General features: G+C 38.7%; 1 protein-coding gene across 1 annotated transcript in view; it reads right to left on the reverse strand.

The window, feature by feature from the left end:
- The window catches only part of ITGAV (integrin subunit alpha V), an 82288-nt gene that overhangs the window by 50571 nt on the left and 7648 nt on the right, over nt 1-24069 (reverse strand). Inside the window, exon 2 of the mRNA XM_026696940.2 lies at nt 10197-10324. Coding sequence (XP_026552725.1) covers nt 10197-10324 — 128 coding nt within the window. The remainder of the gene's footprint in view (nt 1-10196; nt 10325-24069) is intronic.

Consider the following 24069-nt stretch of genomic DNA (forward strand, 5'->3'; position numbering starts at 1 on the left):
GAGCAAGGTACTGACATTTCAGGAACTGTGCCACATTTAATAATGACTCCATTAAGCCATTAAAATAATTCTAGGCAATAAATTATCTAATGTGTGCACAGTGACTAATAAAACAATATCAAATGTCATACGCCATGGTGGGGATGAAAGAAAGATAACCATTATGCCTTTGCAAGTTTGCCTGATAAATTTTGGATTCAATTAGAGCTGGATTGTAATATTTTAATCAATACAAAATTAAATTAAAAAATGCATCCCTATGTTTGGGCATAGCTGAACCAAAACAAAATAAAGTGCTTTACTAAAGAATAGTAAATATTCTTACTGTGTTATTGCAAGTCAATGAGAGACACCCCTAACTACTTCCTTTTTATAACATCATTGCCTCTTAGCAAGAATACCATTTCTGGCTTCAGCATACAGAAGAAGACAAAAACAAATGAAGCAAAAGTACATTTAAAAAAAGCTTTTATTGAGCCAGATCAATTATTTTTCTTGGTGTGCTACCTATACATATCCAACTTTGGCAAGGATTGCTTTCAAGTCATTATTGAAATATGTAAGCAGAATACTGCAACTGCTTACTTCACAAGATAAACATAGCATCTGGTGAACCATGTCTTTTAAAGTAGCCACTGTTAAGTTAGTGCCCACTAGATGTACAATAGTGGACTGTCACCAACAACCAATATGGGGAGGGTGTAGAAACTAAAATCACAGGAACTAACATTGTAGAAACTAAAAACACAGAGACTACATAGAAATTACTTTTAAATGAGTTTTAGTTGCAATGTTCTCTTTAATTATTTTTAACTTGCTGAGATGTTGATGTTTTTATTTTCAAAAAATGACCTGATCTTTCAGTTTAAGAATGGGCAAAATTTTATTTAAGTTCCTCCGATGCTAAAATTCAGCTAGATGTTCTGTTCCTATACCTTCTCTTAAAACAAAACAAAACAAAGCTAGACAAAGTGACCTTCCTCTAAATCAGCTTTATGCTTTCTAATGGCATCATCACAAGATTTGAGGTCTTCACACAGCTCTAGAGAATGTTGAGATATAAATTGCTCCCCAATATATTTCCAACCTTTTATATTCTTTCTAAACAGTATTTATTTCTGCCTTGGGAATATAACTGAAGATGAACAGTAGAACATCTTAATAGAACATTATTAATAGATCTTAATAGTTTTTTTCCCCAAACCCCAAAAACTTTAACCTTAGACTGTCTACTATTGACCTCATCCCTTTCCTAAGAGGTCTGTAGGAGGCGTGCATAAGCACATCAAAGTGCCTACCATCCCTGTCCTATTGTTTCTTTATATATATATTTTATTTTTCTTATATGTATCCATGTATTAATAACTATGTTTTTACTTATACCTATTATCTTGTAAGCAATTGACAAATAAATAAATTTAAAAAATAAATAAAAAACATTCTCAACAGAACGTGGAAGATAAATAAATCTAGCTAGTTTAAGACACAAGATGCATTCTTATTAACGTCCTATACAAACCAAAAAACAATTCAAAAAAATGAACCAGTATTTCAAATCTATCAATTAATCATTTTAACCAATCTTTAATTGACCACACGGTTTTTTATTTGGGGGGGAGAAATTTTGTCTAAAACATCCTGAAAATTCAAGTCAATTTTGTATGTTAAATATTAATAGAACTTTCAAAATATTTGTATAAGAAATGACCAGGCTGATCCGAAGGGTGGGGGTCAAATGCACCATCAGTTTGGAATTTCTATGCTCCCGTAAGGACTCCTTGAAGTCCATTGACTCATCTGGCAACAATTCATGTTGACCGTTAGTAGTTCACATTGTTGTATGTAGGTATAGTATGAAATAAACTTGTAATACTTTTGAAGTCTATCCTAGTTCCTAATTTTTGTGTTTGAGGTTTAGGAAAAAAAATTGTCTCTGTATACATTTTATACCTATGTCTTTTGCTATAAATGGCTGTTCAAATGTCAAGCAACTCTGATCGTAACCTTAACTCTTTTTTAAGCATTTTTTTTCCTTTTTAATGAAATATTAACAGACCATGCCAGGCAGCACTACTGAACATAGAAGAATATGTTTCTGAAAAACCATGCATATGATTGCATGAAGAGTTCTCAGATAGATTGTGACCTCCTAGGAGGCATCAGCAAACATGAAAAGGTTGTAAATTTGAGGGGTTTGCATATAAACACCATGATGATTCTCAGAACTTTTTCCTACTCTGCCTAGACAAGTCGGCTGTCAGCTTGTCTAAGCAAAACAGAGACAAAAGTTCCAAGCACAGTCTGAAGGGCTCCAATTCTGCCCTGCAAGTCACATGGCTTGCACTTGGGAAACTGCATTGCTAACTGGACTTGCACCCACGCTGGCTGGATTTTTGAGCAGCTGTTTCAAAAAGAAAACTCAGACTTCAGGAATTATACATAATGAAACAAGTTCATCTTTCTGTTAAAAACAATGGTTAAAATTGTATGAATTAATTATTTATTTCCAATGAAAATGTTTTATTTTATAAACATGCAAGGTTCTACCATTGTTGGGTTAGACAGTTGAAATTAAAAAGTGATTTTTAAATATGGTACAATCATTTCTTGCCCAACATTTCAATAATCACATTTTATTTGAGGAGAGATTGACAAAAGTCAATTTATTATTTGAAAGTGTCAGGGCATTAGAATTTTTGGGAACCCCTTCTTGAATGAAGAGACTATACAAATGTTTTTTTTTTTTTAATGAACAAATAAATTAACAAAAAATCTAATTTAGGGGGAATTTAAACTTTTCTAACTGCCCCAGTTCTTTTAATTTAAAAGATGAGGGTGGGACTAAGCTGTTTTTGAATTTTGCCATTCTGTCCTCTTTTTATTCGTTAAATTCTGATCCCTGGAATCTTTCAGAGATTTTACACACTATTCTGCTTTGAGTAGTATCAACGTTCAAGTTGAGGAGAGCATAATTGAGAATTCTTTTAGTTGAAGCCTTTTCTCTTCTCTAGAATGGATATGCAATCTGGAAAAGTTTGTCTATTTCAGGGGCCACTTTGGGGAAGGCCACAAACAAATTGATAGATCAATAGAGGAAGATTTTCAGCTGAATAACTGTTCCTAATAATAGTTTAGCAAAATTATCTAAATCATAGATAATCTTTTTATTTTATTTTTTATCAAATTTATATGGCTACCCATCTTACAAGAAGTGACCGGGGCAGGGTACAGTTAAAAAAAAAAAGTTTAAAAACAATATGCATGTTAGACACAGTTGTATTAAAAAAAGACATCAGCTTTTTGTGGTTTTTATGTTAGAAATGTCTTCTCTGTCATTATATTTTCTATTTTAATTTGCTGATTATCCCCACAAGAACATGATGCGAGGATCATGTTGGTAGGAAAACATTTTTATGATGAGCTATAAAAAATAGTTCCTCTGACTACCTTTTCCCTCTGCTCCCAAAACAGAACTAAACCAAACAAAACCACCCACTTCACATTAGTTCAACCACATTTCTGTTAACTTAACCTACTTCATGATGGGGGAAAGGGAAGCAGCTCTTCACCAATTTCCCCTTCTCCAGACTTCTAGCACACATTTCCTGCATGACTTCTCAAAAGCATCAGCACAATTCCTGAGATGGAGAAAGTTGAAAAGATCCCCTTTAAAATTTGCCGCCCACTAAATGGGTCACAGAAATATCTAAGCCTGACTGCTTGCCGGTGTCATCTCTCCGACAAAGCTGCCTATTGTCGGCATTATATCACTGTGATCAACAATGCTCTCAACAGTTCAGTGAGAACTGAGCTGTGTTGCCCCATAAAGGAAACCCTTATTTTGAAAGCTTATTAAATTGGAATTTGAGCACTAAAATTGTTTGTTCTGAATATATCCAGCCAAGGTATTTAAGAAAAGGAGAGAATTTATATTACATGGGAATCTACTCAACTTCTGACCACTTAGTAACAGGATTCAAACTATACACCCAGCCACAGTGTACTTAGCCATAGTTTTAGGGGACTGGGCACAGCATTAAGAAGTTTTACACAATACTTTAAGCACCACTTCTGACACTATGTGTCTAAAAAATAAACAGGGTTCTACGAAATAAACAGGGAGAAATAAACAATTGTACAATTTGCAAAAATTGGGTTCATGTTACTGTAGAATTAACGTAAGGGGATTACAAGTATGCATTTTCATTAGGCCGCGGAAATGCGGGGCCTTCTAAAAACAGGCTGCCTCATCACTCCCTACATATCTTTTTCATTGTGGTCTGTCTGTTGCTGCCACCAATCTCCTGTGCCATTTACTGTTCCCAGAGATACTCTGACTCCTTCCATGCACTGCCTGAATGCACAAAAACAAGTAGGCAAGAAAGGAAGAGCAGGGCACTGATAGTGGTGGAAAAGCATAAAAGCTTCAGATTTTATCTGACATAATTCTGGACATCTGGTCACCACACCCAGCCTTAGGCTGCACTGAGGACTAATGCAGGCAGAGTGGACTGATGACTGAGATACAGGAACAGTACAGCTATTTTGTAGACGTGTGGAGGATTGAAAGCAAAGAAAATAGTATTTAAAACAATAGAAATTTATCTCGCTCTCTTTCTGTCAAGGGAAATGTCTGTCTCTCTTTTTTTTAAAAAGAGTAATTTCATTTGTTTAAAAAAAATAAAAAGTAGTCCATATTTAGATTTTGATTTCTTCTCTAGATACTTTTTAGCTAAGTTATATAAGTATTCCATTTTGTATATACAGTATATTATACCGTGGTGGCACAGTGGTTAGAATGCAATATTGCAGGCTAACTCTGCCTGACAGGAGTTCAATTATGATGGCTCAAGGTTAACTCAGCCATCCTTCCGAGGTCAGAAAAATGAGGAAGGAAGGAAAACGAGGAAGGCCACCTCTGCTGACTCCCGGCTGCCTGCAATTTGGCAGTTCAAATCTCACCAGGCTCAAGGTTGACTCAGCTTTCCCTCCTTCCAAAGTGGGTCAGATGAGGACCCAGATTGTTGGGGGCAATAGGCTGACTCTGTAAACTGCTTAGAGAGGGCTGTTAAGCACTATAAGTTAGCATAGAAGTCTAAGTGCTATTGCTATTTAGGCGATGCCAACAGCATCTAGGATCATCCAGGTTAGGGGAAGGTAGATGTTAATGGGTAAAATAGATACTTCACCTTGAAAAAGCTTAAAGTATACCCTACTAGCCACACTTTTAGTAAAAGTGGCAAACAAAAATACCTCCAAAAATAACCATCTGGCTTCCAAATTGTGGTGGCGGCACCATTAAGAGGTGTACTCAGTTAGGAAGATAAGGAAGGCTTGGTCCTAAAGATATGTATTAGTTCCAAGTTGAATTCTGAATGATGCCTAGGCATTTCTATGTCTTTAGGTCTCAAGGGAGTGTTAGCCACCTAAAACTGCTCAAGAAATATGAAAGCCACTCCTTTTACTGATCTCCAGAGTAGTATAATAGAACAGAATAACAGGGTTGGAAGGAACCTTGGAGGTCTTCTAATCCAACCCCTTGATCAAGCAGGAAACCCTATACCATTTCAGACAAATGGTTATCCAATCTCTTCTTAAGAAGTGTTGGAGCACCCATAAGTTCTGGAGGCAAGTTGTTCCACTGATTAATTGTTCTGTCAGAACATTTCTCCTTAGTTTTAAACTGGTTCTTCCTTTGAGTAGTTTCCATCCTCTGCTTCTTGTCCTGCCTTTGGGTGCTTTGAAGAATAGGTTGACCCCTTCTTTGTGGCAGTCCCTTAGGTATTGGAACACTGCTATCATGTCACTCCTAGTCCTAACCAATCTCTTCCCATTCACCTATAAAACAAGCTACAGCTTGACTAGTTCAGGATATTACTCACTGTCTGACAACTCCATAAGTTGAGACTGGATGAAAGGCCTGCTGGACCTGTTTTTATGTCATGAGATGAGATGGGAGCCTGGGTTCAACAATAAATGCATATTCTCCAGTGTGTGGGAAGAGGCTGGCATGAACTGCTTCAGCCAAAGACCCAGCATTAGTCTTATACACATGAAGTAGAAGATGGACAATCCAAAAACCTAAGGGAGGGATATCAAAATAAGGAGAGATTTTATTCCTTTTAACAGCATACGATTCTTATTTAAAAGATATCAAGTGCTGGCATATGAGAGCAACAATACAGCTGCAACATACAACTGTGTTCTAACCGGTAAGCCTGTTTAAAAATAACCTAAGTCCTCAGATTAGACACATTAGCTAAGCAAGCCATAGGAAATTCAGCCAACAACTAAGAATACCTGTATCACGTCACAACAGCTTAAAGCAAAATGAAATAAAACAAAGGGCTGTCCTCATAAAAATCCTACTAATCATCCCCACATGATTTGTAAAGGCCATTCCACGTGCTGGCTTAAAACAAGCTGCAAGAATCAGGCTTCAGCAGCACAAACAAGTCCATCATTGCAGGTGTCAAAAACAGAAATTGTGTTCAACAGAATAATACCACACAGGATAAACATAGGAGAGGGTGTTCTGCAGGCCACAAGTACCTTCCAACACTCCATTTATGGCTACCCAGCACCCAAGATTGTGACACTGAAATTCAGTGGCAAAATGATCAATTTTCAGCAAGCTGATTTTGTTGGGATGGCCAACAAGAACGGAAATGGGATAAAGTCATTTCTTGGAATCAAGTTATTTCCATCTTTGAAACGTCCAATCCCTTCCAAAACTGCACCAGGGAAATTCAATCATGATGCTGAATTTGGAAGGATTCATACAGAAATAAGAGCATCTTATCTTCAAGAATCTTTAACCTATCCCCAAAGCCAAAAAGTAGTATCACTGTTCTTGTAGTATTATCACTGCTTCACCTGAAAGTTGAATTGAGGTACATGGCCCCTCAAATGTTTCCTGATCCTGAAAAAAAAGCAACCTTATCCAACCAGGTACCCTCCAAATAGTCAATCCCAATATTTGTGGACAGATACAGATTTGGAAAAGGTGGAAGCATGAGGATGGGCTGAATGATGGAATCCAGAAAAGAAGAGCTACAGAACCAAAGATTCCCAGGCTGCAGACCACCTAGAAGTGTTCTGTTTTATGTAGGAAGAGAACTTTATTCTATACACAGGGAGCAGTTATAATGTTGTTGTTTCATGTATTATTTATTTTAAAATTAATGCTAATCAAAATGAATTTTTGTTCTGACCTTGCCATTTGGTTTAGCATCAATCATGACTTTTTAAACTGGGGGTGGGGGTGGCCAGCACATGATGCATCCAGGGGTAGGATTCAAATTTCTTAACAACCGGTTCTGTGCGGCCTAGTTTGTGGGTGTGTCCTGATTTGTGGGTGTGTCTTGATGGTCATGTGACTGGCTGGGCATGGCTTATATGTAAATATCATAAATATTTATGTAAATATTAAATTTTTTATAAAAAAAGAGCAACTTTTACCCAAAATCAAGCAAAGCAGGCAGGCAGATTGAGTTGCTCACAGAATCACAGATTCATTCAGAGATCTATCTTTCCACAATCAGCTACCTGAGTCTGTCACATAAAATTTGGGAGCAAGCAAACTCACAAAATTAACTCACAATACAATATGTATGTATATATTGAATTTTTTATTAAAAAAGAGCAACTTTTACCCAAAATCAGGCAAAGCAGGCAGGCAGATTGAGTTGCTCACAGAATCACAGATTCATTCAGAGATCTATCTTTCTGCCATCAGCTACCTGAATTTACACTGAAAAACAGAAGCTTCAGTCCTAAGGAAGGTTCAGCTCTGCTTTTAGATTAGCTAGAAAGCAAGAAATTCAACAATTTCCTGCTTTCTAGCTAATCTAAATCTCCCGGCACAGCAGAAAAAGCTGATGGTCGGGGAGGAAAAATAGCAACTTAGCAGGCAAGTTTGATGGCGCACATGCCAGGTAAGGAGTGGGAGGGGCCAGCCAGTGACATGATTTGCCGGTTCTCCAGCAGATAGAATCCCACCTCTGGTGAGAATATGTTTTAGGCGCATGTGTAGATCATTTCCCAAAAGCCTTAGCTGTGCCTCCCAGATAGCTGATAAGCGCTGCGTGCAGGTGCGTAGCATTTCAAACTCGTCTTTCCTGCTTCTTCAACCTCAGCTGTGCTACGCAAAGTAGCTGAGGTTGAAAAAGCAGGAAATAAAGGACATCCATGAGCCCCAGCAGGCGGCCAAACAGAGCAGCAGACACCGAATTTTCAGAGCTACCGGTTCTATAGAACCGGGCCAAACCGGTAGCATCCCACTACTCCTGGATGCATCTGACCAACAGGCCATGAGTTTGACACCCCTGATCTTATTCCTTCAGCATTCCATAATTATGCTGTATTTATGTTAATTTAAGTCAGGAATAGGATACAATATTATATATCTTTGTAACATGGGTCTCACAGGGTGTGTATGCTTATGTGTTGAAATCTGCAAGAAAGAAGGTGTGGCAGTGTTGCTGCACATACAAAAAAGGACAGGACTTTGATTGTGATATTGTGCCCACATTTTTGTAGATTTTGATCCCTTCCCAAAGATGCTGTTGGTTGGTAACCATTTACAGCAGGACATTTTGCTCCAAATTTGCACTGCTCCTTTTCCAACAAGCAATATCAGCACTAGAATTGGAGGAAAAGTACATTCTCACCCTCCCCTTTTCTACTGATGAAGGATATGAGCATTAAAAACATTAATCTCTCTGACTCAGTAACTAGGGGTTAGGATTTCTTCCTTTTCCAGTTAAAAATATTTTTGGTTGGAAGGCTTGGAAAACACTGTATCCAAAACATAACAATCCTTTGAACCAAAATAAGTAAAAACAGATCTTTATTTGTAGGGGGGGCAGGGGAAGTCTACCTTAGATTCTTTAAGGAGAAGCAGAAATATCCGTGTACCTTTTCCTGAACTCGATATGAGTCTTTCTCTATTCATATCCATTTCTAAGTGGTGGGGGACTCTGAAAACTGCCTAACATAAGGTTGGTAAGGAGGGTTAAGAGAATTGGAGATGTCATTATATATGTGCTGTGGAACAATTCCAAGAAGTCAGATTCTGATTGATAGAAAAACCTTCCAAACAGTAAGAAAAGTGGAACCAATCATTCAGAGGGATCGTCACCTTAAACTGGCTGTATCCAAATAAAAACTACAAGGCCCTTTTTAAAGATGCTTTTTCTCTGATTGCTGCCTTGAGCACAGTATTGGACATAGCGAACTAACTAGTCCTTCCAGCTATAGGGTTTGAACATTCAGGGAGTAACACCTAGTACAAGTATCCTTGGTTTCTAAATTAGGCTTAATCCCTTACCTGCTTCTCTTAGACATTGTAAGCATAGTTATTTCGTCTTATGTCTGTTTTCTGTTTATTACTCTTTCTTTTTATTCTGAATATCTATATTTAATTTTTGTAAAGCACATGAAAACTAATGCAAACCAAAGGACAATTTATCATAAATAAGATAGTGGCAACTGAATGCACTGGGTTATGCTGGTATTTTCCCACATAGGGACATGAAATGTTCTCACACAAGCACATAAAATTATACATGTCTTTAAATATTCAATGCATAATTAGTGAACATGTCTTATACATGTTATATATTTATTGTCAGAAACTTTAGCCCAAGCAGACAGGAAACATCAGTTCATAAGAGTTATAATAAGTAGTTGGGTTTGGAGATCTCTTTTAACATGGCTTATATACGGTGTAATTTTTCATCACAGGCCTGAACTTGTTTCTTTACATAACACACATTCCCTTTATTTCTTCTAAGAGAAATTCTATCTTCTGGGATTATAGGATTCTTTAATGGCTGCCAGAAAATACCCTAGATCAGAGGAATGCAAGAATGATCAGACCAGGTCTAGATGCCACCCAACAGATTGATGGCCTTGTGCAGTCCACAGCCTCTTGGCTGCCTATCACAAAAATCTAATCTCTGTGTGTTTTCAAATAAAATATGCCACAGTATTCTTCAGTTTCAAAGTGAAGCCTCTAGCCAGCAACGATGCCATTATTTGATGTCAATGCCATTAAATGGTCATAACAACGAATCTTGTTTGAAGTGTTTCTCATCAGTACCAAATATTTAATGAGTGATACATTGCTTTCATCTCTGCAATTTATTCAGATCTCAATGGATAAAAACATATCTTAAAAGATTAAAGAGTACCTCTAGCATCAAATATGATTGGCTGACAGTTTTGATTGGAATTCCAGTTACACTTCAGCACCTGGCCTCCTTCTACAATTTCAGGCTGAGTAGTGTTGGCCTTTGGAGCACCCACAAGGAGAAACATCCTGCAGGGAGAAACAATGAATGAGAAATCTGAATATTTTACTTGAAGTAGGCTAATCTGAGGTATGAATTAGTACAGGGCTGTTAAACTCCCGGCCTACAGGCCGGATGCATCATGCGCTGGCCACACACCTGGTTTAGCAAAGGGGGAAAAAGTCCCGATACATCACATGACGCCGCCGTGACATGAGTTTGACACCCCTGCCTAATAGGTACCTCATGTAAATGCAATAATAATAGTAAAAAGAGGAGGAAAGCAAATGTAATGAAAGGGCCAAAACACTAAAGAACATTTTATAAGAGGAAATAAAGAAGGACTTAGCATTTCTAACTACCTATTTTCCTCCATTTAAGCAGATCTGCTGCCTGCATGACTTCACCTCCAGTTGATGTATTTCTAGCATGTCACTGTAATTCACCAGCTGCATCTGAAAACCCAGCCCAATAGAGATTTGTTAAGTATCCTGTTTAGATGCTCAGATAAATTACATATCACTATTTTCCTTGATTTTCTCGGGAAAAGGCTTGTGATATTCGTTTGATTGGGACCCTCATGGGCAGAGAAGGAGGCTCTGATTGCTTTTTTAGCCTCCTGCTTTTATTTTCCTCTCCTGAGGATTTTGGATATACCAGAACTTCACTTTTACCCCAAAAGACTTTCCATGCCACCATAAGTATGACATCAAGAAGTAGGAATTAGTAGTTGTTGGAAAACATAAGCTTGCCATTTATACTACGCCTTCCCCCAACCTGTGAAAAACATGACCCCCCCAAAAGAGAACAAAGATGAAACGAGAATTGTAGGCTTTATAGGACAAAGAATACTTGTCAACCATTTCAGATGCTACATGCAATTTTTTTTTAAAAAAAGTATGCAGATCACGCCCTATAAACTGGAAGCTAGAATACCTAATTAACTGCATCTGACCTTAATACCTTACTAAGTAATAAATGGCTAGGATCTGGGAGGTATGTGAAACTGCTTTGTTTATTGACCACATGCTAAAGGTTGAGATGTAAGTATAAACAGGTATAGTATAAAGCCCCTCTTCCTTTTACATGGTATCTTAAAATCCTAAGTGATTGATCTCTCTACTATAACATTTGGCTCAGTTGTGACATTCAGTACTTATATGCCTTCCAAACAAATGGAAATTAATTCCCAAAAGTCGTAGTACTAGCCAGGCTACCTAGGAAATATTAGCAGCTCAAATTGGCTCCATGTTCCTGAAGACAGCAATTTAATAAAATAAAATTGAGCTGCAACACTGTGAAAGAAAAGAGGCACCAAGGAGAATTTTACCTTGATTGCTAGGCCATTTGGAAAAACAAAATATTTCCTTCAGACATACTTGAGTAAGCTACTGGTATTATCTTAAGTAGTTTTGTAGCCTCATGAAAACTAAATTTTATTGAATTTGACATATTAAAGTTGTCTAGCCCATCCAGAAAATTACACTTAAACTTGAACAAAAATAAAATTACTAGCAACTATTAGCTTAAACCATGCTTTTTATGTTAATGTAAAGCTTATCTGGTATTTCCCCTCTCAAATATTGTAAAACATTAGGTATATTTTCCTTAATTCACAATGCTATTGTCCACAATATTCCATAGAAATAGTCCAGCCATTAACTCATATATAATTTTAATATTTAGGACTCTTAATGTATGGACTGGACAGCTGCATGCTGAGGCTGTGGGATAAATTAAGAGATTGTGGTATATATCAATATAAGAGGACTATATATCCAACAAGAATAAGGGTTCTTTTTTCTTGCCTTTTTTCAAGAATCTGAGAAAGATATTTCACGGATATAATTTCTGTTACTGTTTTTGAAAATGGCATCCACATCTGTGCTACTACCAAATGCTCATTAGTACTATTTTTTTCTTTACTATATTTTATTTTAAGGCATGTTTATTCATTCCTTAGGAACACAGATTTTAAATATATGTCTATTCCTCACTATTTCAGAATGAATTTTTAAAGAGTTTTGAAAAGCTAAGTTTCTTCTTCTATGAACTTAGAATAATGATATTATAAATTAGTGTTTCTTAAATGTTTTTGTCTCAGGACTACTTTCCACTGTTAAAAATTATGGAGAACCCCCAAAGAGCTTATGCATTATATTTTTCATATTATAAATTAAAACTAATGCATTGGCTGCTGCTACCATTTCTCACTAATTTTTGATAGGATTTTAATATTGCATTATTTCTCAACATAGGGTACAACGTAATTTTGATTTTGAGGAACAGCAAGAGAGTCTTGGGAAATCTCCAGGGTCGTAGGATCATACTTTAAGAAACAATGTCCTAAAAATGATGAATATAAAAAACTGAAAACTTGGCTTCTATGTGTGCAACTAGCAGAAGAATTTCAGTCATGTGTGCATCTTGCTTCTTTGGATTACTGCCTTATCTTAAATCTTGATTACTACATTTTTTAAATCTCTTGGTTGAAAAAGGGGGTTGGTACTTACCTGATACGCCCGTTCTCTGTGAGCTGTGAAGAGCATCCAGAAGTGGGAGGTGCTTCAGTCTCTTCTGGAAAGGCTGGGCTTAAAACTCCGGGATGCTTCTCCTCCTCCACGGGACACCACCTCAGCGTCCCCCAGTTTTGCAAAGACTGAGTGCCAAAGTCTGGGACTCATCACATAATCTAGATCCCTGACTGGAACGGAACCCCACCAGATGGAAAGAAATGGGTGGGGCTGGATGCTCTTCACAGATCACAAGAATGGGCGTATCAGGTAAGTACCAACGCCCTTTCTCCAATGAGCTGTTCAGAGCATCCAGAAGTGGCACATACCAAAGCTTGGCCTGTCCTTAGGGAGGGACTCCGTCTGGATTGAAATCCACTCCTAAACTTTATGGACCCTCTGCAGGACTCTTCTGCCAAATGAAGTGTCCACTGAGGCATAGACATCAATTTTATAATTTCTGACAAAGGGCGATGGTGAAGCCCAAGTTGCCGCTCTGCAAATTTTGTCTATGGAAGCCCGAGTGGCCCATGCTGCTGATGTTGCCGCACTCCTTGTTGAGTGGGCTGTAATGCCCTTAGGAACTGAGATGGACTGGCATTCGTAACTTTTAGCTATGCTGGCTCTCAACCATCTACCAATGGTCATCGACAACACCCTGTGTCCTAAAGTGGATGGGTTGAAGGATAGGAATAGAGCCTCAGATTTTCAAAATGCCACCGTCTAGATAGATGCTTAACACCCTTCAAATGTCAAGTCGATGCCATGGATGCTCCAGTCTATGAGATGGTTTCGTACAAAAATTTCGTACAAAAAGCATCAACTCCTGCGCTCTGTGGAAAACTGAATTGACTTTAGGGATGAACAATGGATCCAACCTGAGAACCACTCTGTCCACATGAAACACGCACAGGTCCTTTCTCATCGACAATGCTATCAACTCGGAAATCCTCCTTGCTGATGTGATCACAATTAAGAAGACCACCTTATATGTCAGGAATTTAAGACTAGCAGTTCTTAAAGGCTCGAACGGGCCAGTTGTAAGTGCGGTTAACATCTTGTTGAGCTCCCAAGTGGGATAGCGGTGAATTACAAGAGGTCGTTAAGTTTGCAGCACCCTTAAGAAAGCTGAGGACATGTGGATGGTGCGCTATGGAACAAAGGTCACCCCAGGATATCACCAAGGCTAAGTCTGCCATCTGTCTGCATAAAGTATTTGGAGATAGGCCCTTGGTCAACCCCTCCTATAAAAAGTCCAATAATTATCCTATTGATGGGGCAGTTGGGTCGATCTTAGGCCCCTGGCACCAGCGACAGAAAGCGGAGGTGGCCTCGTATATACGATTTGTAGTGGACCGTCTGGATGCTTGTATGGTGGCAATGGCATCCTCTAAAATCTATTGCGTCCTTAAACGGTTCCGCTCAACATTCATACGGTTTGGCTGAGCCATTGTGGGTCCAGGTGAAGTATCGGCCCTTGCGAGAGGGAAACCCTCGATGGTGGAATTTTCCAAGGTTGTTCTCTCGACAGATCCTGTAAGTCCGCGAACCACGTTCACCTGGGCCAGTATGGGGCAACCAATATCAGTTCCGCTCGTTCCTCCAATAACTTCTGAATCAACCTGGGTATTACAGGGAGTGGAGGAAACGCATATAGAAGTCCGGGAGGCCACTGACATTGCAGAGCGTTGACGGCCTCCGCCCCCTGAGTCGGGTACCCTGAAATATACCGGGGCAATTGGGTGTTGAGGGGAGAGGCAAATAGATCGAACACTGGTTGCCCAAACCTCTGCACTGCTTACTGGAAGAGAAATGGGTGTAGGCGCCACTCTGCCTGATCCCCTGCTGAGCCAGTCCGCTTGTGTGTTTAAGGCCCCTGATATGTGCCGGATTAGAAGTGAGCTCCCCATCCTACCAGGCTGGCATCGGTTGTGATCCTTGCCCTGCAAGGTTCCTTGGAAGGACACCCCTTGTTTATCGTGTTTTCAGACCACCAGCGGAATGATCGGAGAACATTGTGCAGTACCTTTATCCGATGTTGGAAGTGGCTCTTCTGGATCGCTGGAAAAGTAGCAGGAACCATTGCAGATCTCTAGAATGGAATCGAGCCCAAGGCACAGTGGAAATACCAGAAATCAATTTCCTTAACAGCTGAGACAGAATTGCCAGGGAAACCCTCTTTAAGGCTCTGGTCTCTCTGGCCAAAGACTGGATAATATTCGACCTGTCCTGAGAGAGAAAAACCTTGCCCTCCACTGTATCTATCACTGCCCCTAAATGAACTAACCTAGTTGAAGGGATCAAATGGCTTTTATCCCAACTTATGGAAAAGCCGTGACCTTGAAGGGTCTCCAGAGTAATCTTGGTATCCAAATTTGCTTGATGTCTGGAATATGACAGAATTAAAATATCATCCAGATAACATTGTAAACGAATAGATTTGATCCTGAGGGAGGCAGCCAAAGCTGCTAGGACCTTGGTAAAAGTCCTAGGGGCCGAAGCCAGACCGAATGGTAGGGCGATATATTTGTAGTGCCGATCACAATAGCAAAATCTAAGATATTTGTAGTGAGCAGGTCTAATTGATATATGTAGATAAGCCTGTCAGATCTATAGAGGTCAGGACATCGTTCTCTCTGATGCTGAGCAGAATGGACTAGAGAGTGGTCATCTTGAATTTTCGATAAACCAATGATCTGTGCAAACATTTGAGGCCCAGAATTGCCCTCCAGCCCCCCCGAACTCTTTGGGACCACAAACAATAGAGAGTAACAGTCTTGACCCTGTTGTTAGATGGGACCTCTCTAATGGCCCGAATATGCAGAAGATGATTGATAGCCTCCTGCATCAATGCTCTCTTAATGGGGTCCGTGGACCTAGGGCTCCTAATGAAAAAGTTCGGAGGGGAGGATTGAAACTCTAGTGCCAAACCAAAACTAACAGAGTCCCTGAGGTGGAACTGTCCCATTGATCAGCAAACAATTTTAGCCGCCCTCCAATGGGAGCTGCTGTCAAGGACTCACTTGGGGCGATGAAAAAATCAGCCTCCAGTACCTCTGGGGTCTCTTCTGTTTTGGCCTTCCCGCTGACCTCTGTCGGAAGATTCCAACCTATCCTGTCTAAAACTGGATCTGTAGCCTGATTTTCTTTGTGATCTGGGAACATATGGGCCTTGATAGTAGGTCCAAAAGGAACCCCTTTGAAACGACTGGGACATTCTGTTTTCAGACCTCGATAAAAACCTTCTGTTTTTATCCCCCGATATTGGGGCTGATGCCAGCTTGCATTTATGCTTGGTATCTGCCTGCCAATGTCTGAGCCATAGCAGTCTCCCTGCTGATACCTGAGATGCTATGGCTCTAAACGAGAATTTGACTGCATTAAATGTGGCGTCGGCAGAGAATTCTGCCACTGCAATAATCTTAGCAATGTCCTGGTGGGCTCTGACATTTGATGCTGGCAATATATCCCTCAAGTGGAAGAGCCATCGTAGGGAGGACCGTGTAAAAAAGGACGCAGCTGTAGCTGCACTAATGGCCCAGGCATCAGAAACATGCGCCCTACGGAGTGCCAGCTCTGCTCTCTTTTCCTCCGGTCTCAAGGCTGCCTCGGCCTCGTTGGGAAAGGTTGAAGAAGAGGCCAGTGCCACAATGGGCTCATCCACCTCTGGCGTTTTGAGAAAATTTGAAAACTCTGGTGCCAAATTATAATATCGTTTATCATACCCTGTTGGGGCTGGGTAGGATGCTGCTGATGCCCATTGATTTTGTACTAATTCAGCAAACATACAAGGGACAGGAATAGTTTCTGCCTTATTAGCTGGTTGTGAGAATATTAGATCCTCGGATTCGTCCTGAGACCCTGTTGACAACGGATGAGGGCTTGATGTGCCTAGTTTAGCGGTGTTCTTTGCTTTGAACAGTAAAGATTTAAAGGGGTGCGGACGAAAAAGGCCAGAAAAGGTAGGTTGGTCCGGAATGAGGCCTTCGTCATCCGACATTCCTCGTTCTCTGACAACCCCAAGTCCATCTGATGGATCAACCCCACCTCCATGGGAACATCCTGGTCATCTAATTCCACCTCCTCCCGAAGACCCTGGACTGGTATATCAGGAATATTGGGCAATACCTGAGTTTGATGATGTCCCATATACGCAAAGGATCGAGTAGACAGGGACCCCACTTCCAAAGTAGCCGAAAAGTGTCTGATCCGGATGGATTGCTGAACTCCAGCCGCAATGCCCTTTTGTAGGGCTATCTGCATCCATTGCCTCATTTTGATGGGAATAGTCTCAGGTAATCCCTCCTCCTGTCTTAAATCGGATGGCCATAGGGGTGAAGGTTGCCTCTGGGATTTGCCGGGCAGTGCTCACTAGAGGAGATATGCCTATGGGAGGCTGTCCAGAAATAGCCTGTCTGGGCTGGGTGGATAAGTCCAAGGGTCCCAACAATGTACTTGGGCCCTGATCCGATTTTTGTGTCCTAGCAATCTTGTTCGCCTCCCTGGCCAGTTTCTGCCACTGCCTTTCCAAGGCTTAGTGCAGTCTATGGGCATCCTTATCCGCCACCTTAGAGGCCTTTTTGGGGCCCACTGACTTATCTCGGGACTTATTTGTCTTGGAGTGGAAGAAGTTGTCACCTTCCATTGTGGAGGACTGAATCTTGTGTCTCCAACTTTATTTTTTTAAAAAAATATTTTTATTGTTGTTGTTGTTGTTAATGATAATAATAATATCATTATTATTTGTACTTAGGGGTGGTGCCTACCCCTGTGGTTGAAAGTAGGGCACTTCTCCAGGAGTGTAAGTCTATATATATAACTCTATATACAACCACACATATATATACATATGCCTATATCTACATGTAAGCCCGTATATATGGGAAACAGTATCTAAGGGTGCCCAGCAAGGGAAACCCCTCAAGCGCTCCAAGCAAGACATATTCAGGATCCCTGGTCCCCAACAAGGGAAACCAGCTATACAGCTCCTGGATGGATCCTTTCCTGTCAAAAACGTCCCGCTGTTTGAAATGGCACTTGAGGCTTCGCTCCAATGTAACGATCCAAAAGCAATTCCTGTTTAAGGACCAGCCTGCTTATCCAACGCCAGCAGGCTAAGAGAGAAATAACCCCAGGAAAGTGGAGTGGGAAAGTACTTGCCCCGGTCGCCAAGAAGGGAAACCAGCAGGGAATGGCGCCTGTAATATTTAGGCGTGAACTTGAAGCCAGCTGTTTAAAAAGGCGGGAAGGCAGAAACTCCGATATTAAATGCCTGAGCAATTTAACGAGCTGCTGCTGCTGACTCTCCAAAATGTCAGACAAATGATCCTGTAAGGAGAAGTGAGCCGCGGCTGCGAGCATTCCGGCAAGATTGCAAAGATAAGACCATCAGGGAATTAGGCTAATTACCTGAAGCAGCCGTCTCAGACTGCCTGCGAAGTGGCAGGTTCCGCCAGTCACAAAGAGCTGCTCTCAACTGATCGGGGTGATAACCTAATAGAGCCACAAGCCTTGAAATCGCCAGATTAATAGGGGGAAAAATTTGCAAGCCAAATTAACCCAAGAGCAAACCTGAATCTTGACTAGCTGAATCAGAAACCGTTCCAGTCAGGGAGTGCACAACCTCTTACCACGAAGGCTGAGCTAAAACTGGGGGAGGCTGAGGAGGTGTCCCGTGGAGGAGGAGGAGCGTCCCGGAGTTTTAAGCCCAGCCTTTCCAGAAGAGACTGAAGCACCTCCCACTTCTGGATGCTCTGAACAGCTCATGGGAGAATTTGCTGGTATCACTGAGGGAATATTATGAGCTACCCACTGAAGACAAACCAATTCCTTAAAAAGAAAAGAAAAGAAGAAAAGTTGATAATTATGATTTGTAACATGGTCAGGTATGAAAAGGGATAATGTCCTGGTGAACTTCATACATTTAAAGTATCTCCCATGTATTTTAGGAAAGACTGTGTCAGTTGGGAGTGGGACGATCATAGTACAGACTTCATATTGTCTGGTGTTATGAAATGGTGACTGAATGTGGGAAGAGGGTGTTACAAAGCACCAGCAAAAACTAAAGGAAGATAAAAATCACGAATTTGAGATGGGCTGCTGTATAAATCCAGTATTTGCATAAATAAAATCCTGAACCATATTTGCTTCCATTATTTATTCTAGTGGTACAGTATAACTCATCTAACCATTAAAAAAAATGAGTACAGTGGATTTAAATTGCAATTTTCAGTTGAAGCAATCTCTTGCAGGGTGATGGTTAGACTTATAGGAAGGACCAGCCCTTGCTATTACTTTTTTTCCCTTAAAACAGTGAACTGACTTTAATGAGCTTGAGACTATCCTAATTGTTCTGTATGATGAATGGCTGGAGATCACGGACAATCTTCAGATAGCCTACCTATTGTCCCATAATTTTTAAGCAACATCAACACAGAATTCCAAATGCTGGAAAAAGCCAAGGAAAAAGCCAAAACAAGCCACATCTTGTTTTAGTATTATTATTCTCATCTCTCTGTAACTTTCACTAATTAATCAGCAAAGGCTAAAAGCCAAGGAAAATGCCCATAGCAAGTAAAAGTAAATGAAACTAAGTGCTTGGGCTACTGCCAAATATTTCATAACTAAAGAACTTCTTTCAATCCAAACAACCATGTTGTTATCATAAAGCAATGAGCAGTGGCTGCGATACCTCAGACAATAAAGCTTTGATGTCACTGTAGGAGTGAACCGCAGGACAAAATCCACCAGTCAATTCCGCTGCTTAAACCGTGTTGAAGAAAATGCAAAAAACTGTGTAATCCAATGCCGGCACTGCTCTTTGAAATCTCAACTCCAGATGTTAAACATGAATAAATGGTTTGCCTATTGAATTTTCAACTTATCCACTATTACTATGGTCATCTTTCAAAAACTCTTTTTGCTGGTATAAATTGCTTGGTCTCAGCATATAAAATCTGTCCAATGTTTTAATAGGTCTTTTCAAATGGCTATCAGTTATTTGAACAAGACTTCACTTCCTGGCCTCAAGATCCAGGAAGTACATACCTAAAAAGTAACTTTTACTATTAAAAGTAATTATAGAAGAAACAGTTCTAAGAGATTTGATGTGTCTGGAGCATAATTAATTTAAGCAATACAGTTAAAGTGAGATCTTCTAATAATACAGGGAAGCAATACAATCCAGCAAGCAGACTGAAACAAAATTATGCAAAAATTGCAGAGGTCTTCTAAAAAATTGTAAATGGTTCATCAATTTTTTTAAAAAAAATGGGTCACTGATACAGCAAAGGTATTGGTACACCACAGAATTGGTACAAATATGGTTATGTGTGTTGATTAAAACTAAGCCAACATAATTTGCAATCCGCCAAGCCAAAAATATTCTACAACGATATGCCAGGTATTGGCCACTCCCCTGGTTTTGCTGTCTCAAATGCAAAATGGAAAAAACAAAAATTCTCACAAGCCCTTGTTTATATATTATTAAACCATGCTGGTGAGCCACGTTCATCTTATACATGTTAAGGACAGGATAAAATGTTGAACAACAGCATGAGATAAGGGAAAAAGAAATTTTACCCCAACCCTGGTGAAACCAGGATCATGCAAATAAATCATATACTGTTATATAATGAGGTTTCATTGGTTTATATCTCAATCTAGTTACAGTGATTTCATAAGCTATTATTTAAGGGATAGTATTATACATGAAACCCAGCCCACTAAGGTTTGGTAAACAATAGTTTGTCACATGTCCACCACCATAAGGCCTGCTAAACTGAAGCTCTCTCCCAACATCTATGCAAAAGTCTTCAGTAAATCAAAATCAAGAAAATGAAAAGCCTCTCAACATGCTATCAAAATTTACAATTCCACTGCTAAACACAGCAACTGGTGCTGCTTTTTCTCCAGTGACCTTGTATTTTCAGAAAAAGAACACCTTATTAAACATGTTTGATTTTGACAAAATGACTTTACCTGAAATCCTAAAGAAATTTTAACTCTAAAATTAGTCAGGCAATCCTCTCTTAATGTGGCAGAAAAGCTACCGCTACCCATAAAAACTCACCTAAAAGCTGACCCAGCCATTAAAGTTAATCATAAACGTGTTGTCTAAAATATAATGCATACTTCACTTTTCAGTAGGTAAATTATTACAGAATTGCCATAACCCATAAATACATTTTAAAAAATATTTTAATATGGCACTATTTATTTTTTCACAAATCTATGCTATTTACTCATCAGTACATTTTAAGACTTAAGTTTCCTGTATTTCCTCCTTCTGTAGTTGTGAAAAGTTCACCTATTTCCCAGGATTTTTCAAAGATAGTAAAAGAACTGAGAATGCTTCAGCAATTATTTACATAAGTTCTTAGTATATTCTATTTCATTCAATTAAAGGCCAGTTCAAATCAAATGTATTACATAACATTTAAAACTGCACAGTTAGCAATCTTACAACTATGTATACAAACTACAAGTAGGATTACATTTATTACACACAACTCTGACACTTTACAGGACTAAACTAAAAAGGAATTTTAATGTAAATAAAATCCTGTTTGAACAACATTAAATCAGAAGTGCACATCATGAGATGGCTCCAAATAAGCACTTCCCACACATATCATTTAAATGAAGTTTCCAGAAAAAGATTCTTTGTGTTTGCAATGGCTTTCATGTAACCATTGTCTATGCTGATGCAGGATGGGGGGTCCAGAAGTTAATAACCAAACAACTAAGATTTTGTGGAATTCCATTAAATTCCTTTTACTGTTAGATCCTGGAAAATTGTTTCATGGAATTTGCTCAGAGCTATCATGGTACAAGTTATTTTATGTGCTTTCTTCTTTATTAATCATAAGTTTGTTGCATCTCTTTACAATATGTTCATGCATACTTTATGGCATGATTGAGTACGGCCTAGTGCTTAAGGCTTCAGACTAGAAACCAGGAAACCATACGTTCTAATCCTGTCTTAGACATCAGCCAAATCGGCAACTTTGAGTCAGTTACTCTCTTTTAGCCCTAAAAAGACGAAAAGGCAAACCGCTTCTGAAATCTTGCCCCCAAAATTGCAGGGACTTGACCTAGAATTTTTTTTAAAAAAGCTTGATGGTATATTTTAAAACATGCACTATTGAGACCTTCACTTTTATGCTAGCAGGTTGCCTCCATTATTAAAAGAAGACTATTAATGTCAATTGTATTTAAATTACTTACAAAAATATCTTTTTAATTTTACTTTAAAGCTTTATTGGGGCAGCTCTATTTTTTACTCTTAACGGTTGTTGCTTGCATTTTCATTAAAGATAAAAGGAGTTATTACATTTATCTTTTTTAAGATTTAATTTTATTTATCTCTGGTGTGATCTCTCTCATAAAGATGGAAGAATGGCTGATTTCACTTGCTGCATCCCTTGATGTTATAGGCCTAAGAAATGGTGTTATAGGAATTAATGTTTTGCTGTTAGACCATTTCAACTGCCAGTCTGGCAGTCCAGGTTTAGGGAATCTTATTTCTCTTATACACTGGGTTTAGGGGGAAATGCCAGGTAAGGTGCCTTCTTGAAAGCAATGATGGGAGCAGGTAATATGAAGGTCCCACCCCAGGGGCAGAAAACTTTCTTGAAGAGGTAGTATGAGAGGTTTAGTGTTCCATACTGTTTTATTTATTTCCATATTACTGGCTCAGTCATGCCTCTACACTAGCTGTTTCGAAACTAAGATTATCCCGTAATGTAAACTTACGATCAACATTGTATATACAATCCCATATTTTCCAATGAAAACATGAACTATTAAGTGCAGGTATTAACAATAAACCCTTAAAAATGTACCTGTGAAATACATGTAATATTATATAAAAGTGTGCATAAAATAACGTGAAATAATAAAATGGCAAAGTTTCTTATATAAATCAGCCTCAGAGTAAAAAAAATCGTATTATCTTTATCTTACTCAAAAAATATGCTAAAAGAAGATCTGGACCATTTTCTTTCTTTTGTTCATTTCCTTTGAACACAAGTTCAAATTTATACAGTGAGAACATTTGTATAAGTCTTCATACTAGGATAGACAAAGGAATCTGAACAAGATCCAAAACACCAATCCTTAAATTTGCCAAAATTGTTACTGGCATCAAACAGAATTAAGTCTAATTTCCTATAATTTATAGAATAAGCAGACGTTATACCAAGTTTCTAAATCGATTAAATGAAATGGAAATATATGAGTGTATTCTAAGAGTACAATCCTATATATGTTCATTCATGTGAAAGTTCATTGAATTACAGATATATGAAAACAGGATTACAACAGCAGGAACTGTATGTATCGAACAAGACCATAACTTTTGGATGGGGAACAAATAAAGTATAACAATGTACAGTATAAGAGCATTAAAATACACAAAAAGTAACTTTCCTCATACACATCTAACAAAAATATTAGTTGCGATAGAGACATGATTAAAACATCTAAAAAGCACTCAAGATAAATAAAGCCCAATCTATGCTATAATGTTTATATTTGTATTTTTGAGGTTTTTATAAGGAAAAAAACATAAATGAATAGTATACTATCCAGAGAATGTTAATATTGGAATATGCATAAATGTACAGGTAGTTTTGACTTACAACCACCATTGAACCCAAAATTTCTGTTGCTAAGTAAGATGTTTGTTAAGTAAATTATGCCTGTTTTACAAACTTTCTTGTCACACTTGGTAAGTGAATCACTGCAATTGTTAAGTTAGTAACATCGTTGTTAAGTGAATCTGGTTTCCCCATTGACTTTGCTTGTCAGAAAGTCGATCACATGAACTTGGGACACTGCAACCATCATAAATATGAAAGAGTTGCCAAACATCTAAATTTTGAACACACGACCATGGGGGATGTTGCAATGGTTATGTGAAAAATGGTCATAAGTCACTTCTTCAATGTCTCTGTAACTTCAAACAATCACTATATGGAGTGTTACAAGTTGAGGACTACCTGTATACACAATTTTCTAACGTAAACCAATGAAAATTTGAGAAGATAAATCCACTGTATTTAGTAATGTTTAGATTAAGGTGTAATCCATTACTGGTTTATAATCTTGAATATAGTAATTGAGATTCACCTCAAAGAGGACTATAGCCTTAATTGACTTTAATGAGATATATACCGAAATAATGTTTTCACTAGGTTTATTATATAGTTGCACTTGCACTTATTAATTATGCACTGTGATGCTTTCTAAGCCATTTC

This window comes from Pseudonaja textilis, chromosome 1 (assembly GCF_049901715.1).
Source record: "Pseudonaja textilis isolate UNSWEBS1 chromosome 1, rPseTex1.2, whole genome shotgun sequence".
Classification (NCBI taxonomy): domain Eukaryota; kingdom Metazoa; phylum Chordata; class Lepidosauria; order Squamata; family Elapidae; genus Pseudonaja; species Pseudonaja textilis.